The sequence below is a fragment of the Eretmochelys imbricata genome, chromosome 3 (genome assembly GCF_965152235.1).
Source record: "Eretmochelys imbricata isolate rEreImb1 chromosome 3, rEreImb1.hap1, whole genome shotgun sequence".
In the NCBI taxonomy this organism is placed as follows: Eukaryota; Metazoa; Chordata; order Testudines; family Cheloniidae; genus Eretmochelys; species Eretmochelys imbricata.
The window spans coordinates 191,291,971-191,310,397 of record NC_135574.1 but is presented as its reverse complement, the minus strand read 5'-3'; the positions used below and the strand labels follow the sequence as shown (position 1 = coordinate 191,310,397).

General features: G+C 41.6%; 1 protein-coding gene across 4 annotated transcripts in view; it reads left to right on the top strand.

Annotated features, from left to right (window-relative positions):
- USP34 (ubiquitin specific peptidase 34) overlaps positions 1-18,427 on the top strand; it is a 274,188-nt gene that overhangs the window by 20,982 nt on the left and 234,779 nt on the right. For all 4 annotated transcript variants that reach the window (XM_077813985.1, XM_077813986.1, XM_077813988.1 and 1 more), the window contains exons 2-5: positions 8,134-8,221; positions 9,064-9,484; positions 15,295-15,345; positions 16,264-16,413. In XM_077813985.1, the coding sequence (XP_077670111.1) occupies positions 8,134-8,221; positions 9,064-9,484; positions 15,295-15,345; positions 16,264-16,413 (710 nt within the window). The remainder of the gene's footprint in view (positions 1-8,133; positions 8,222-9,063; positions 9,485-15,294; positions 15,346-16,263; positions 16,414-18,427) is intronic.

The window sequence follows — 18,427 nt, the reverse complement described above, 5'->3', positions numbered from 1 at the left end:
ACTCAAAACCAAAACCGTGTAAAACTTTAGAGCCTACAAGTCCAGTCCGTCCTACTTCTTGTTCAGCCAATTTCTGAGAGACACAAGTTTGTTTACATTTATGGGAGATACTGCCCAATTCTTATTTACAATGTCACCTGAAAGTGAAAACAGGTGTTCACTATTTTAGCTAGCATTGCAAGGTATTTACGTGCCAGATATGCTAAATATTTGTATGTTCCTTTGTGCTTTGGCCATCATTCTCGAGGACATGCTTCCATGCTGATGACAGATTCTGCTCGATAATGATCCGAAGCAGTGAGGACCAATGCACATATATTTTCATCATCTGAGTCAGATGCCACCAACTGAAGGTTGATTTTCTTTTTTGGTGGTTCAGGTTCTGTATTTTCCGAATCTGAGTGTTGCCTTTTAAGACTTCTGACAGCATTTTCCCCACCTTGTGTCTCTCACGTTTTGGAAGGCACTTTAGATTCCTAAACCTACTTTGTTTTTTTTTCCTCCCAACTTCTGAGTGTCTGAAGTGTCTATATTTTCAAGTTGTTTGAAATTAGAGACCAGTGTTTCCACTATATAATCAGCTAATGAAAATGTTATTTTTAAAATTATAAAGGAAGTGTTCAGAATGTCAAGATTCTATTTTGTGCTGGTTGAAAAGCAATAAGAAAATTTTAGAATGATCTAGAAGCCTAAAGGGGAATAAGAATAGTTGGAGTTATTGTTGGCAGGAGAAAGGGATGGAACTAGTGGGTAGAATCATCTGTGACTTGATATTGAAGAGAGTGGAGTAGGTAGAATTGAGTACTGTTATTGGAGTTTGGCTTGCCAGAATCTATACACTTCTGGGATCTGGGCAGGACAGCTGATATGGTTTGATAGAAAACTGGCTAGCTCATCTTATTTTTAATTCTTCTCTGTGTTGAATTCACTAGGTAGTTTCAGATTCTAGCTCTAGTAAATGTGACAAATACTACAAATGGATGATTAATCACTGGTAAACATCAGTGTAGAAATTTCTGACTCAACTCGTCTAAAGTTGAAGGAAATGGTCAGAAACAAACAGAAATAACAAAAATAGATAACATCTAAAGTGAAATGTAAACACTGTCAAGAATTGTTAAGTAGAAAGATAGGATGCATGGTTACCTCAAAAATTTCGGACAGTATATCTGCTTCTTCAAGCTCAAGTGTGCTGCTCAGTGAAATTGTTGAAGAGCACTCATTTTAAAAGTGCTGAGCACCCGATAACTCCTGCTGAAGTTGATGAGAGATAGTTGGCGCTTAACACTCTTGAAAATCAGGCCACTTATATATGTGCTTCATTATATGGTTTTAAAAGCCTTACTCTAGTAGCTAGTTTGAAAAGCTTGCTTAGCATTTTCAGTTACACTCATAAGAATCCTCATCCTTCTGTTTGTAAGATTTTTGCTAGCTAGGAGCACAAAAACTTTCCAACCACAATGTGCTGTTGCACAATTGGGTGCCTAGACACCATAGGGATCAGGTACATTTTAATTACATGATTTATAGAGATTTTACATTCTGCTTGAAATACCTGGCATTAGCTGAATTTTGGCAGAGGATAGTAGACTAAAAGGTAGGGGAGGTAATATCTGTTATTGGACCAACTTCTGTTCGTGAGAGAGAGAGACAAGCTTTCAAGCTACACAAAACTCTTCCATAGCACTAAGGCTGTGTCTGCACTACACTGTCGGGAGGCAAAACTTATGTTGCTCAGGGGTATGACTAAACCATCTTCCTGAGTGACGTAAGTTACACCGGCATAAGTGCTCATGTGCACAGTGCTATGTTGGTGGGAGAGCTTCTTCTGTAGAGCATCTTCACCATACGCACCACACTTCTTATACACTGCTCCTGCAGTGCTGTAAGATAGACAGACTCTTAGGGTATGTCTACACTGGCAGAGTTACAGTGCTGGCAGTTACAGCTCCTCTCAGAGAGCACTGAAGGGAAACTGCTGTTGTGTGTTCACACTGTCAGCTGCCTGCGCAATAGTGTGTTCACACTTGTGGCACTTGCAGTGGTATTCGGAGCGGTGCACTCTGGGCAGCTATCCCATAGAACATCTCTTCCTCTTCTGCCGCTAAGAGTTGTGGGAAGGCGGAGGGGGTTGCGGGGCATCCTAGGTCCTGTCTCAGTGCCCTGTGATGCACTGCTTTGCATCCCAGCAATCCCTGTGCTTCCGTCCGCATTTGGCACCATCTTTCAATGGTTTTGTGTACTGCGTGCTCTGCATCTTCGGTCTGCACAAATGGATCCCGCACTGTTGACCAGCATGCTGGTCGCTCTCACTAACACGGCAGAAGTGGTAGTGGGGTTATTCCTTAAACTACAAAGGCAAGAGCAGTTTGACATCGATCTCGCCACGCGTAGTAGCTCCGACACGAGATTGCATTTGGCATTCACGGAGATGCTGACCACAATGAAACTCTGCTTTTGGGCTCGGGAAACGGGAACTTAGTGGTGGGATCACATCATCATGCATGTCTGGGATGACAAGCAGTGGCTGCAGAACTTTTGGATGAGGAAAGCCACATTCATGGGACTGTGTGATGAGCTTGCCCTAGCCCTGTGGCACAAGGACATGAGAATGAGAGCTGCCCTGTTGTTGGAGAAGCGTGTGGTGATTGCAGTGTGGAAGCTGGCTACTCTAGACTGCTACTGATAGGTCGCTAACCAGTTCGGAGTGGGAAAGTCGACCGTTGGAGTCGTGTTGACGGAGGTGTGCAGCGCCATTAATCACATCCTGCTCCAAAAGAACGTGACTCTGGGCAACGTGCATGAGATTGTGGATGGCTTTGCACAAATCAGCTGCCCTAATTGCGAGGGGCAATTGATGGCACGTATATTCCAATTCTGTCACCAGACCACCTAGCCACTGAGTACATTAATTGGAAGGGGTATTTCTCAATGGTTCTCCAGGCGCTTGTGGATCACCATGGCCATTTCACGGACATTAACGGAGGCTGGTCCGGAAAGGTGCACGATGCACACATCTTTTGGAACACTGGCCAGTTCAGGAAGCTGCAAGCAGGGACTTTCTTCCTGGACCAGAAGATCACCTTAGGGGAAGTCAGAAATGCCCATTGTGATCCTGGGAGAGCCTGCCTACCCCTTAATTCCGTGGCTAATGCAGCCATACATGGGGCACCTTGCCAGCAGCAAGGAGCAGTTGAACAACAGGCTGAGCAAATGCAGAATGACTGAGTATGCATTTGGCCATTTAAAAGCCCGCTGGTGATGCCTGTATGGGAAGCTGGACATGGCCGATGACAATATTCCTATGCTTATAGCCACGTGCTGTACGCTCCATGATATTTGTGAAGGGAAGGGTGAAAGCTTCACTCAGGGCTGGACCGCAGAGGCTCAGCACCTGGAGGCTGAGTTTGAACAGCTGGAGACCAGGGCTATTAGAAGGGCACAGCGTGGGGCCATCAGGGTCAGGGATGCTTTGAGGCAGCAGTTAGAAGCTGAAAGCCACTAATAGTAGTTGCTATGCTCGGGATTGTGGTGCTTGTAATGCTAGGAGGTGATTTGTGCACATCATGCAAGAAGGGGCCTTAACATAATTGTATGTTGCTTTGCAGTGGTCTTTTTGCTTTCACTTAATAGAATAAAGATTGCTTTCAAACAAACACAATTCTTTTATTGAAAGCCAACAACCAGAGGAGAAAGTCAAATGAAAAAATTCATCAGCAGGGAGGGGGATGGGTGATGGGGGAATGGAAGGTCTCAAGAGGAGGTGGGGTCCCAGGACGGCTACAGATTTGTGTATGTCCAGGGATCATACCCAACCTTCTCCTTTGGAGTACGATGCAGCGGGTGCTGTACTTCAGCAGGGCCAAACTGCAGATGCATGGGTTTTGAGTGTAGTGGGTATTGGGAGTCCACATTGCTGGACTGTGAGGAGGGAGGAGTGGAATACTGTGGGTAGAGAGTGGAACCAGGAGGTTGATAAAAGTGTGTTGGCGGTGTGTGTGTGGGGAGGCGCATTGGAAAGAATTTTGTGACAGCAGCTGCAGGGGAGGGCAGGTGTGGAGTTGCTCGGTTTGAAGAGCTCGTATCGCCTGGAGCGTGTCCACTAGGTGCTCCATAACTGTTAAGAGCCACTCTATGGTTTCTTTCTGGTGTGCTGCGTTCTCCTTTTGTTCCCTCTTCTTGCTGTCCCACCACTCAGCGTAACGTCACGCATAAAGTCCTCCTTAGTTCTTCTTGACCGCTTCCTAATTCTTCGCAACCGTTCTGCCGCTGATAACAAAGAGGGAGGCTGTGCTCCCAAGGTCATCTCTGTGAAGTTTAAATGCAACATTTTACAGAGGCAGTATTGTTTGCAACACAGACAACACTGTTTCAGTGCTTTAAAACACAGCCAGTACTCACACACCTGTCACTAACTGGCTGACCCCAGGCAAGCGCACACAAGCCACAAGACCCCCAAAATGATGAGTAGCCGCAGGGTAAATCACTGTTCCCGGACCCTGCTGTACACTGGGCATGTGGTTCTTGGGCACTTGGAGAGAGCCAGCACTGTAGGGGGGCTCTGATAATCATTCCTGTCCCAACACTTACCACAGGTGGTGATCGTTATGGAAGATATCTTGCTGCTGAGGGTGAGCAGGGAATCAAGGGAGGGTCTTCTCCAAGCCTGTGGCTTCTGCTCTGGCCCCTATGCGGCTAGCCTGTGTGCAGCAGTGATCTCTCCCCCCACCCCCTGTGATGGCACAGTGGCATGGGAAATTTACCATTAATGGGCCAAGAAACAAAGCAGCTCTGCCGAGGAACCTGTGGGAGCGGATTGCCCAGTATCTCCACGAGTTTCCTGGAGATCTCTGAGGGAGATTCCCGTGAAGTGAGGGAGTGTATCAACAGCCAGTTCCGCCGCTCAAACAAGGCATGAGGTGGGAGACAAGTCTGCTTTTTGCAACCCTCCTGTCCCCAACAACTTGCTTCAGCAATTCCCCAAATCAGATCCACTTACCGGGGCCTCCTCTCCCGTTTGCTCTTCGCCAAGGTCCGACTGCTGTGACTGGCTAGGCTCCTCTGGGGTAGAAAAGAGCTCCTGACTGCATGCATCTCTGGCCTCCGAGTCATCCTCTGCCTCTGGTTCTCCCTCCCCATCTTCATCCAAGATTGCCTCCTCCTGGCTTGGTCCACTCTCGACTGGCATGTGAGCCAATGAAGTATCCACAGGGGACTTCTCAGTGGAGGTGGGGTCACCACCGAGTATCGCGTCCAGCAGTTTGTAGAACCGGCAGCTCGTGGGGGCAGCACCGGAGTGGTGGTTTGCCTCCCGCACCTTGTGGTAGGCATTCCGCAGCTCCTTCACTTTAACCCTGCACTGCAATGTGTCCTGGTCATGGCCCTTTTCTATCATGCATCTAGAAATCTGTCCATAGGTATCATAATTCCGATGGCTGGAGCACAGCTGTGATTGCACTGCCTCCTCTCCCCAAATGCCGATGAGGTCCAGCAGCTTGGCATTGCTCCAAGCAGGAGATTGCCTGGTGCGTGGAGCAGGCATGGCAACTTGGAAAGATGCACTGAGATCATTGCATGCATCACCTAGCAAACAGGAAGGGGACTTTCAATTTGCAAAGGAATGTACGGGGTGCGGCTGACGGTTGGTCACCTGTGGGCAGGGCGGTAGAGTTCAAACTGATGGCCAGAGAGGTGAGAACAGGCATTGTGGGACACCTCCTGGAGGCCAGTCTCAGCGCTGTAATCACCACGGTGTGTCTACACTGGCACCTCAGCGCTGTAGCCCTGGCGCAGAAAGTTCTACGCCTCTCGTCGAGGTGGTTTTTTAAGAGCGCTGCGTCTGCGCACGAAGTGGCTTGGCAGTGTGTACACCTTGGGAGTTACAGCGCTCAAAGCTGCTTTACTGTGCGCAAACTTGCCAGTGTAGATGGGGCCATAGTGGCTTGGCATTGTGTACACCTCGGGAGTTACAGCACAGAAAACTGCTTTACTGTGCAGAAACTTGCCAGTGTAGACAAGGCCTTAGAGTAGGGGTGCCAACCTGTGGCTCTGGAGCCACATGCAGCTCTTCAGAAGTTAATATGCGGCTCCTTGTATAGGCACCAACTCGGGCTGAAGCTACAGGCGCCAACTTTCCAATGTGCCGGGGGGTGCTCATTAGGGTGACCAGACGACAAGTGTGAGAAATCGGGACAGGGGGTGGGGGATAATAGGAGCCTATATAAGAAAAAGACCCCAAAATTGGGACTGTCCCTATAAAATTGGGACATCTGGTCACCCTAGTGCTCACTGCTCAACCCCTGGCTCTGCCACAGGCCCTGCCCCCACTCCACCCCTTCCCGCCCCCTTCCCTGAGCCTGCCATGCCCTCGCTCCTCCCCTCTCCTCCCCCAGAGCCTCCTTCACGATCTGGAGGTACTCAGGAGGTACGGGGTGGGGCGGAGAAGGCACTGATTGGTGGGGCTGGGGGGAGCTGGGAGGGAGGGTGGGAGGCGGGAGGAGCTGGGAGTGGCGGGGTCGGGGGGAGCTGATAGGGGGCTGCTGACATATTACTATGGCTCTTTGGCAATGTACATTGGTAAATTCTGGCTCCTTCTCAGGCTCAGATAGGCCACACCTTGCCTTAAAGTGTCACAGGTAAATACAAGATTGAACAGATAGTTTAGCATAAGTAGTTAGTACATATTCTAAGGAACCATTCTAAGGAACCATTCAAGGTGAAGTGGCTCATTAACACCCCTGTAGTCATAGGACAAAAATGGGAGTTAGTGGATTACAGATTGTTGTAATAAGCCATAAATCCAGTGTCTTTATTAAGACCATGATTTTTAGTGTCTAGCAAAGTTCTGAATTTATACTCCCAGGCTCGTCTTTTGAAACTGTTGTGCAGGTTTCCTTTGAGGATGAGGACTGATAGGTCAGATATGGAATGATTGCTTTGCAAGAAGTGTTCATGATAGTGGCTTTGTTTACACTACACAGATCTTAGTGGCACAGCCATGTTGACATGTCTGTCGTTAAAAGTCGGGCAGCATAAATGCTGTTTGTCGGCACTTTTGCGGACTAAATACTTCCACCCTGTAAGAGCAGTGTTCGCATTGTCGACAGGAGAGCGCTCCTGCTGACAACGAGCTGTTTACACTGCCACTTGCCGCGGCAAAACTTTTGTCTTTTGGCAGGGGTGTGTGTCTGTGTTTCTTTAAACACCTGTGAACAACAAAAGTTTTGTCATTCAATTGGCAGTGTAGACAAAGCCAGTGTGTTTTTGTCTTTTATCATTTTCCTGTGAGAGATCATTTGAGAGTTTAGTGATTATCTGGTTTCACCCACATAGTTGTTATTGGGGCATTTAGTGCAATGTATGAGGAACACCACATGTGAAAGGCAAGTGTAGGACCCATGGATTTTAAAAGGTGTGTTTTGGGGGGTGTGGATCATTGTAACAGTGGAGATATGTCTGCAGGTTTTGCATCTGTTGTTCTGGCAGGGTCTGGTGCTGCTTTGAGCTGGTGTGTCCTGGTCTGAGGGGAGCTTGGAGATGTTGGGGAGTGTTTGAAAGCCAGAAGAGGGAGTTCAGGAAAGAGTTATTTCAGGATGGGGCCCCACTGAGTGTGGGTTGTAGTTGTTTGATGATACCCAGTACAGATTCCAGTATGGGGTGATAGGTGACAACTAGGGGTGTTTGGCAGGAGAGGGTTTTATTTCTGGATTGAGGCAGGTTCTCTTGGGATATTTGGGTGGCCCATTCCATGGTGTGATCTACTTCTCTGATGGAGCGTCCTAATTTGGTAAAGGCTGTTTTTGAACATGTAAGGTGTATATCCTGGACTTTCTCTTCAGAGCATATTCTGTGGTATCTGAGTGCCTGGCTATAGATAACAGATTTCTTGGAGTTGAGGAGGTTACTGGATCTATGAAGGTAAGTGTGGTGATCCAAGAGTTTTGTGCTGGAAAAACATCTGTAATATTATGTTACTGTATTCTGGCTAGCAATGCAGTTCCTGTTCTGAGTCTAATTTTTCTAATTTGGTCCTTTTGGAACAAAATTTATGTTTGATATTTTATGTTTAATGTAGCAGTTAAAAGTCACATTAAATATTACATATGCCATTAACAACTTACTCTTTTTCTTCAGTATCTGACATTGAAGGTGGTGATGGATTGCAGCTCCGAAAGGAACATGCACTCAAGATATTTGCTTATATCAACTCCTGGACGCAAAGGTATTGTAATCAGTGTCTTTAAACTCATCATATTGGACCCCATTTATTGTAAAAACTATGCGGGTAGTAGAGTGAATAGAACAAGTAAAGTGAATACAATATTGTCGTGTGACTAAAATGATGGGAGAATAAAGGAAATTCTGGCCTTCATTTACATGTAACTACTTTTGTGCCATGTCTCCTGCTAGGTGTGTGTGGAGAACACACCTTTGAAGCACTGACTGGCATTCCAGAAGCTGTTGAAGAACATAGCAGTAAACAGGCTAAGTGATAGTAATGAAAAATATTATAAAACCTTAGATATGCTGTTGCTTAATGTGAACTATCCTGCCACATACTTTTTTTTCTAAAGAAAATGTGGCAAAAATGAAGAATTATTACTTTGAATTTCAGTGTCTTATGAGGATTTTTTCACAATATCCTGGTGCTGTGACTCAACAAGATTAACACATGCAGTCCATAGCGACCATTGTAAAATACATAAATAATTTAAAACTGCTGAACAATAGTTGGCACCGTGTAATTCTCTGTGAGTGTCTGGAAATAAATGGGATGCCCACAGGGATTAATGAGGTCTTCAGTATTGGTGCTTGACACTGGAGTCTCAGTGTCACTTTGAATTTCCTGTCTTTGTTGGTCTGTCACATGCTTTGTTACTTAAAATATATTTAAATGTGAAACTTCCTTATAATTAGTCACTTTAAAAAAATTAAGATCAGTCTTTTTTTCTTTCTATTTATTAGTTTCTTTAAGTTGATGGAGTCCAAACTTCTCATTTTTAGATATTTTAATTCTGAGCCACTCCAGGAATTTTCACTTTTTTATTTTGTTTTTGTTTGCAGACAATGTCTGTGCTGCTTCAAGGAGTATAAGCATTTGGAGATCTTTAACCAAGTAGTATGTGCGCTTATTAACTTAGTGATTGCCCAAGTTCAAGCTCTACGGGACCAGCTCTGTAAACATTGCACTATTAACATAGATTCAACATGGCAAGATCAGAATAATCAAGCCAATGAGCCACTGAACGTAGAAAGAGAGTCTCATGAAGAAGAAAATGGAGAACGACAAAAATGCATAGAGAAAAAGTTAGACTCTGCAAGAACTTGTATCCTGACAGAGGAAGAATCTGCAAAGAGCACTGATGCTTTTAGCTTATGGAGCACTGATGAGAAGGAAAAACTGTTGCTGTGTGTGGCAAAAATCTTTCAGATTCAGTTTCCTCTGTATACTGCTTACAAGCATAATACTCATCCCACAATAGAGGTATATCTTATTCTAACTTGTGCATATTTTGTTTTTTTGTGAAACACAGTGTAGTTATCATCAAAGGGTAGACTCTGCTTGAGTGATTGTAGTTTTCAAACCAGGTGGATGGGGATGATTCAGCTCTCCCACTGAATTCAGTGGGTCTTTCCATTGACACTTTTTGGGAGATGAGCCACTCCCTTAATTACTTTCTTAAAATAATTCTTGATTGGTCTAGGCAAAAGCAGTTAATAAAATGTCGGATATAATTGCATAATTTATCATATAGTCACAGTAGCAGGAAAGCAAAAAGGGACTATAAATATGGCTTCTTTCCAAAAATAATAGAAAGTAGTTTAACTCCTTTTAGTTAAATCTGTTGTTATAAACAAAATTTACGAACTAAAACTTGCATGAGACCACACTTTTTTTGCTGTTCCGTAATCAACTGAATAACTGTTACAACTGCAGCTCTGCAAACTGGACTACTATCTTTATACATTTTTCATTGTGATGTTACTTTGTTACTGCTAAATATATTTTTTTACATAATTTATTTTGAAAAATTCACTTTCAGAACTCTTTTTTTACCAACTTTTTATTCCTAGATATAGAAGGAAATGCTTTTGTAGCTATATTTGGGACTCTAGTTGTCAAATTAAAATAATTTTGTTCTTGAAAAGGTTTATTTTTAGTTCCACCTGTGGAAATCTGTTCCTGACTAAATAGAGCACATGCTACACTTACATACTGAGATATGAGTATATTTGCCATTGTTAAGAAAGCTTATACTGAGAAAATGCGTGAGAACACATTAATATGTTTATGTGGGTGTTACAAAATATTGGCACATTAAAATAGTTATCCAAAACCACAAACTTAAAGTATGAAAAAGCTCTGTCACTGCTTTGAGTAGTTAAGCTTTCAGTTTCAAATTATTACACTATTTGCTCTTAACTTGTAAAGATATACATAAATGATATGTGATTTGGCATATGTGCTACTGTGTTTGCATGAGTTATATTCAGTCCGTGAATAAGTGGATCTCACCAAATTTGGCAATAAATGTTGGTTTAGTTTAAAATTATTAAACTGGGAAGATGAGTGATTTTTGTTTTGTTGGGGGCATATTTGAGTATCTTTGCTATATTCGATCATGTTGGAGTATAAATCTGTAAGTTAAAATGTCAAACTGTGTTTACAAATATATGTGATCTCAAGTATATCTATATTAATGAACCAGAGAATGTTAGAATTCCAGTAAGTAAGACTTTCCTACCACATTTCAGTATGGTCTTCATAATTCCTTTTAAACGTTATCATCATAAATAAATAGGTCTGTGATGCATCTGCCCACTAGTAGAGACCAGTGAGGGTAGGTCTATCTTTTTGTTTTTCATACTGGTTAAAACTAATGTTAAAACGAAAGGGATTTTGCCTCTGTGTTTCATGGGGTAATTAAAAAAACTGATCTTCAGTTTTTCTCCCTGCCTTCACAGGAACATGGCAGAAACAGCTCTGGAGCAATTTTTTATGTATAAATAGACTTGCTTCTCTTAGAGAGAAGACAACAATCTTTTTTTCTTTTTGGAAATATTTGTCTGCCTTATTTTTTGTCATTGTGCCCTGAAGAATTAGAAATCTCAAAAGGGACATTGGCAAGATTTTTTTGGCTGATGTGCTGACATAGTGTAAGAGGACCAGGTTCTAACATAAATTGGGTGGCTGCATTGTGGCTCTCCAGTACGCTCAAAAATATGACATCTTGAGTTACTGACCACTCAGATTAGCAAGCACTGTTACTCCACGAATATATCAAAATCGTGGTCTGGAGAGAGAGACGAGAGAGAAGAAAACTTATTTGCTGTCTAGGCAAGTCAAAAAATTATTCCCACTTTCAACTAGTTTCTCATACCAAATTTGTAATTTCTTCAGAGCAAGGATTGATAGATCTATGTTTTGAAATCTTCTAGCACATTTTGATTTCTATCATAATACTGTATAATAATGCTAATGACGAAATCCTTCAGTGGGTTTATGGGCAAATGTGAAGTGTGGTCATTCCTTCAAAACGTTCTGTATCAGGTATAAACTGAAACCCAAATATGTCTTTTTTTTTTTTTTTAAATATTAGAGAGACCAGGTGGGTAAGGTAACATCTTTTATTGGACCAGCTTCTGTTGGTGAGAGAGACAAGATTTTGAGCTTACACAGAATTCTTATTCAGGTCTTCGCAAGTCCCATAGATATCCCCAAGAAAATCAGATTAAAAATAAGTAGAGAAAGCTCCCGACTACTATATGTGAAAGTGGGATTTCTCTCCCCATGGAACATGTGCTCTGGGTACTGTGCACATTAACATTTTATTGAGTTATGAGGAAATGCTTTTAATCCTCACATTAATGTCTGTTCTGGAAAAAAGGAAGATTTCCAATTCAAAATAGATCATCTTCCGAGCTGTGTCAGCTGGTTTCATGAGTTCCTCAGGTTTGTAGAGGTGCATTCACACCACTTCATTGTGGCTAAGAAGTCTGGTAAAATTTGACATGTAAAATTGTCATTCAGCGGTCTCATACAGAACAATTACAGCTGCAAACAATAATTTCTACTCATTTCACACACTCATTACCTGGTTATCTCGACCAAAAGGTAATGTTGGTTCTGGCATCAGTCAGAAGAGCTCTGATGCTCTTACCAGGTACTTGGTGGAATCTTTGCAGATACTCTCACATCTGGGAGAAGAGAGATTTATAATGGGGAGAATTCCCTTCTGTCAGAAAGGGTCACAAAACTGCAATATCTAACAAGAACAAGAAAACAAGAAAAAAAATGATCTGTTGGTGTATAAGCCTACTGGGGACTTTACTGTCCTGCTGTAAATTCCATGGGTTATGGGACGTTTCTACCCCTTGAATTTTTTTTAACTGGCAACATGCATCTCTATTATAGCAAACATAGAGGCTAAACTGGAAGAGACTAATGAGTTATCTGAGCTGAACAGTGAAAACATCGTGAAGGAGAATTTCATTTAGGAACCAGAAAGAGTGCAGCTGACAACGGACACCAGCCCAGAATACTGGGAGCCCACATAGTCATATTGACAGCACAGAGGACATGGCCTTCAAGGACACAGAACTGGCATATACATTTGTTAGACTTGAGAGCAATAAGACTAGCAGTCTTAAACCTCTGGACAAGACAAGTACATCTTAGTTCAGACAAGTTTGTGGTTGTGGTCTGTTTAAAATCAACAGGGACCACAAAAACAGAATGGTGGTACAAAAGTCTACCCTGCTAATCAGATGAAAAATCTCCTTTCTAGTGAATCTGTGTGTGTCTTTGGGCACAGGAATACCACAATTGGACTTGGTCAGTTGGAAGAAAATCCGCTTGAGGGCATAAACCTTGAAGGAAGAAACTTATGTGGAAACAAACCTGTTTACCCCAATACAAAAGTAGTATCTGCTAACGTTCTTGATATCCAAAGAGAGATCTTCGCTTGTGATACATTTTTATCATATAAACGTTCAGTCTTGCATGTGCTCTTCACAGGACTGAGAACTTTGACAGCAAAAACACTTAAAAAAAACCACAAGGACCCAAACAAGGGTAATCTGGAGATCCCTGAAATGGTTGAGCTGCATGAGGTCTGCAGGCCTGCTGTGGCTGTTTTGAGACATCTGTTAATTTTAAATGTCCTGCATCCGTGACCTTCTGTCAGGTCTATTTGTTTATTCAGACTTAGATTATGCAGAGGGTCTGTGAGATAGGTATTTCAGAAAGTACAGAATATGCTTCTGTCTAGAAAGAGGAATTTTTTCATTTTACTTGAAGTGATTACTTTCTATAAACCATGTAGAAGAAGAGGCAAAAACCACAAAGTGAGCTCCTGTTTTCCTTACCTTTGAAAATCCCTCCAGGCAGGACTAGACAATGAACTTTAAAGGAGTTAGCAAACCGGTCTTTAGTGGCTCAATAGAGGGTAAAACAGTAAGGAAAGGCATCTGTCTACTTTATTTTTATGCTTCCCCCAACATTTTGGCTCAGAATGAGGCAATTAGCAGCTCTGGTGGCAGTTCCCATATAAGTCTTTTTCTAGTAGGATGAATTTGTTATAGCTTTGTTCCCATGGCTGTGTCGACCATCACACATCTATTAAGGTGTTTCACCTTTGAGGTTTTTGTGCTGCCTTTGGTTCTCATAGGGAACACTCTTCTGTTACTTGGCTCAAAAGGTGACCTTGTGGAAATCTCAATGCCCTGAATTTTCTGTTTAGAACGCCAAAGCAGGACTGTCAAATTTTCAGGTTCGTTCTAGCCAAGTAAGTCAAATCTTTTGTCTCTCCAGTGCTGCAGAGATCTCTTGCCCCATTGTTGTCAGTGATTACTCCAATATGGCTACTTCATAGGAAGAGAATTCTTGAGACAAGAAGTATGCAAAGCAGCTACTTGACATTCCAGATATACTTTCACTAAACTCTAAGGGCTTAATGCATAGACTTCCACTGTCTTTCAGCTGCCGGGTGCTAAGAGCAATAATTTAACTGATGAACAGTTTCTGCTTCCCTCAGCAACTGATAATTTTCCCATGCATAATCTGTTTCTGGTAGTGGCATGGGCAGAGCACAGAAACACCCATTTTTCTTATCTATTGGCCAGAAAAATGTGTTGTCTACTCACTACAAAGTTGTTTTAATATTTAAAAATAATTGACAAAGAACATGATTAATTTAGTGATGATTTGGAGTTCAACATGAGGGGGAAATATGTAATATATTTAGATTCCTATATTGTAACCTTAGTGAATAGTTTAAAGTTTGATTCCATCACAACTAAAATACCCCCAGTAATGTAGTTTTAAATGATACTCTGGAAATTAGTCAATTTGAAATTAACTCCAAAAACTTCAGTTAAATTAAATGTTTAAAAACCTTCCCTCCCCCTATGAATTTAAAGGGAAATTGTGAACATGAAAACTAGTAATTTTTTTAAAAAAGTTAAAATTAGTTTGATCGTGTTTCAGTAAGTTTTTTGGTTTTATAATCACATTTTACAATTTAAAAAAAATGTTTTCTCCCTTGCTATGTGAAAGATTCATACAAACAATACGGAAAATTGATTTAATGGGGGAAACTGTAAAATAAACTGTCTACAAAATGCTATCCAATGCACAATGTAAACATATATCAAAAGAAGTTATTAAACTCTTTAATTATAGTAATCTTCAGTGTTACTTGGAACAATAATAGATTTAAAAATTGAGAGAAATGTGATTTGTAATTTGACAGTTTCCCTGAAAGGATACCAGATACTGATTCTACAAGCTGTCAATTAGATATTTGTGTAAAAATGTTACAGGTGGACTTGAAGAAGTTTAATAAACTGAACTAGAATGACTAACTTTAAACTTTTTAGCTCTTGAATATTCATTAGATTTATGATTATACAGTATATTCTCTGTTCATTTACCTATGGCAGTTCAGATGTTTGGGTACATTACTTTCCTGCTGGTAATGGAAACATCTGAACTGGTATAGAAGAACTCCAAGAAGGAAAACTATTAGGTAAGAAATTTCCACTTATGGCTGGAGCATTGTCCTCAGTTTATAAGTACATATTTGTAAATACAATGTAAAAAAAATAGTTTAATCGGAAAATGCAAAAGTCAGTTTGACAGTTTTAAAATTAAACAAACTTAAGCTGCTTGAGTTTTATAAAATTAGGTTTCTGGAGTGTGCATCATGAGTCTTTCGGTTTTGTTTCCTTCATACAATTTGTTTCTATTCCTACTGTTAGCTAATTATATTTATCTCTTTTCTTTTAAACCAGGATATTTCTGCCCAAGAAAGCAATATATTAGGGGCGTTCTGTGATATGAATGTAAGTCATATATGTTTCATTGATTCATAGACTTTAAGGCCAGAAGTGATCAAAATTATCACGATAATCTAGTCTGACCTCCTGCACATTACAGGCTACAAAACCTACCCACTACTGTAATAGGTCCATAATCTCTAGCTGGGTTGCTGGAATCCTCAAATCTTGATTTAAAGATGTCATGTTACAAGGAATCCACCATTTGCACTAGTTCAAAACAGTAAGTGCCCCATGCTGCGAAGAAAGGTGAAAGCCCTCCAGGGTTTCTGCCAATCTGACCTGGGGGAAAATTTCTTCCCAACTCCAAACATGGTGATCAGTTAAACCTTGAGCATGTGGGTGTGATCCACCAGCCAGACATTTAGGAAATAATTCTCTGTAGTAACTCAAAGCCCTCCCCATCTGGTGTCCCATCTGAGACCGTTGGAGATATTTGCTAATAGCAGTCATGGATGGGCCATACGCTATTGTAGGCAATCTCATCATGCCATCCCCTCCATACACTTCTCAAACTCAGTTTTGAAACAAGTTAGATTTTTCCCTGCAGTACTGTCCCTGAAAGGCTGTTCCAGAACTTTACTCCTCTGATGGTTAGAAACCTTCATTTAATTTCAGGCCTAAACTCACTGATGGTTAGTTTATATCCATTTGTTCTTGTGCCAACATTGTCTCTTAACTTAAATAACTTTTCTCCCTCCTTTGGTATTTATCCTTCTGATGTATTTATAGAGAGCATTATGAGATACAATTAACATGTTTTTGGTGACTGTAAAATAGTCATATTTAGTGTTTTATAAACGTATGATACATTGATATTGCTCATCTGAACTCTTACCTTATATGTATTTAGTGTTTTGTTTTCAATAGTAATTTGTTTTTCTTTTTAAATAAAACTTTTATATTCTTCTCCTGTTTCTATAGGATGTAGAAGTACCATTGCACTTGCTTCGTTATGTTTGTCTATTTTGTGGAAAAAATGGCCTTTCCCTCATGAAGGATTGTTTTGAATATGGAACCCCTGATACATTGCCATTTCTTATAGCACATGCATTTATCACAGTGGTATCTAATGTAAGTATTGCCCTGAGTTTGTTAAATTTTTAAACCAAAATGCAACAAATATAAAGTGGGAGAGACTAAGTCTGGGAAAATTTGAAGAAGAGGGCCCTGGAAGCAATTTTCCCCTAGTAGAGAGAAGGATGTCTGGGGATTGCCCTGTCCAGAAGGGACATCATTTCACCCCAGTCGTTACCCTGAGATCTGTTGGAGGAATAGTGGCATCTGTAGGATATCTTGTTTTCCCTTCTCTTCCCAGACATTCTGGTTGCAGCGAAACTAGGCTATCAAGGTATCCCTTTGTCACTGCTGGCAAGAACTGGAACACTCTGGTAGTGGGAGTTAAAACATGTCTGTGGAGGTGGTCATGTGGAGACTAGGAGTGGCATGAGGATGTGATGGGAAGGGATGTCTTGCTCAGGAACATGGGTGTAAAGGAAAACAGAATTTTGCCCCTTAAGTTTAACTGTAAATACTTAATGAGTGTAACTAAAATGAAATGCTGTGTAATGACACTCTATGATTTGATTCCAGTATTGAGTACTTTGGATCAGATCCTGGGTGTTCCCCTCTCCCATATTCCTATGTTACTCTCAGGTGCCACAGGGTAGCTGGAAAGCTGTTCTAAGTAAAGCAGCTGAGATTTAATCTTATATAGCTGTGATTGAAAGAAAGCCAGCACTGGTGAGTCTACTCCACCTGCTTCTGGTTTAGGGGGGGATTCTCAGGTGAGCCAAAAACTAGAGGGTCTTGGTTAGGGAATGCAGAACTCCCTCAATCTTGAGCTGTTGGAGTAGTCCTTAGGAAGTCATTTCAGCTGACCTGATTTAGAGTAGCTCTGAGGCTGTAAGTCGGGGTTCTCAAACTGGGGGTCGGGACCCCTCAGGGTGTCACGAGGTTATTACATGGGGGGTCATGAGCTGTCAGCCTTCACCCGAAACCCCGCTTTGTGTCCAGCATTCATAATGGTGTTAAATATATTAAAAAAGTGTTTTTAATTTATAAGGGGGGATCGCACTCAGGGGCTTGCTATGTAAAATGGGTCACCAGTACAAAAGTTTGAGAACTACTGCTGTAAGTTATACTGGGGTCGAAATCAGCCCCTGGCAGCTGCCAGAATGGGGAAATATAAAAATGCCTTTAAGTTGTCCTTTTCTTTCCCCACCCTTCCCTAGTACTGCATCAATTGTAGCTCAGCCAGACCCTTTACTATGAATGTCACACTGACTTTAGACTTAAGTCTGTAAGTTAAACATAGATGCATAGATGTAGATTATATTCGGCAAAGTAGATTCCTTTTATATTTACTGGAATATATATATTCTTACGCAGTGGTTCACTGAATTAGGTAGGGTTGTGCTTCTGTATGTAGTGCGCTTTATTTAGCCAGTTGTAACGAAACATTTGATATCTAAGGCCCTGCTTAATTTACGATATTGCGGAAATTGCAGATCCTACAATGTTAGGCTTCCATCTCAATTTTTATGCTCAATTCAGGTGTGTGACATTTTAGCAGTCAGCCCCACTGACACCCCTGCGCATGGCGGGGGCTCCCACTGTCAGCCCTGGGGCGGTGGGAGCTCTCTCTCTCTAAGCTCTGGGGACCGCAATTTTCTGTGTCTTGTCCACAACTCAGCTGCAATTATTTGACAATCGTCCCATAATTCAAGTAGAACCTTATTGATGTCTCTGTTTATAATTACTATGGACAGTAATGCTGTTCTCTTTAAAATATAAGAAGTTTGATTAATTCTAAATGTGACATATAATGGTCTTGGCAAGATAAATTTGCTAAATGAATTTTCTTTCACTTAACAAAGGTACATAAGTTTAAATGTTTACTTAAATCCTTTCCCCTCGCCTTTCAGTATGGTGCACATATGCTTGATTGCTCATGAAATGAAATACTGAACTGCAATAAAACAAGTGCACATTTACCAGAGAATATTTACCATAATTTTTGTGGAGAAAATCGCATACCTTTTTAGTACAAACCCAACTACTATGTGACTTTTTGTCCCATCCACTT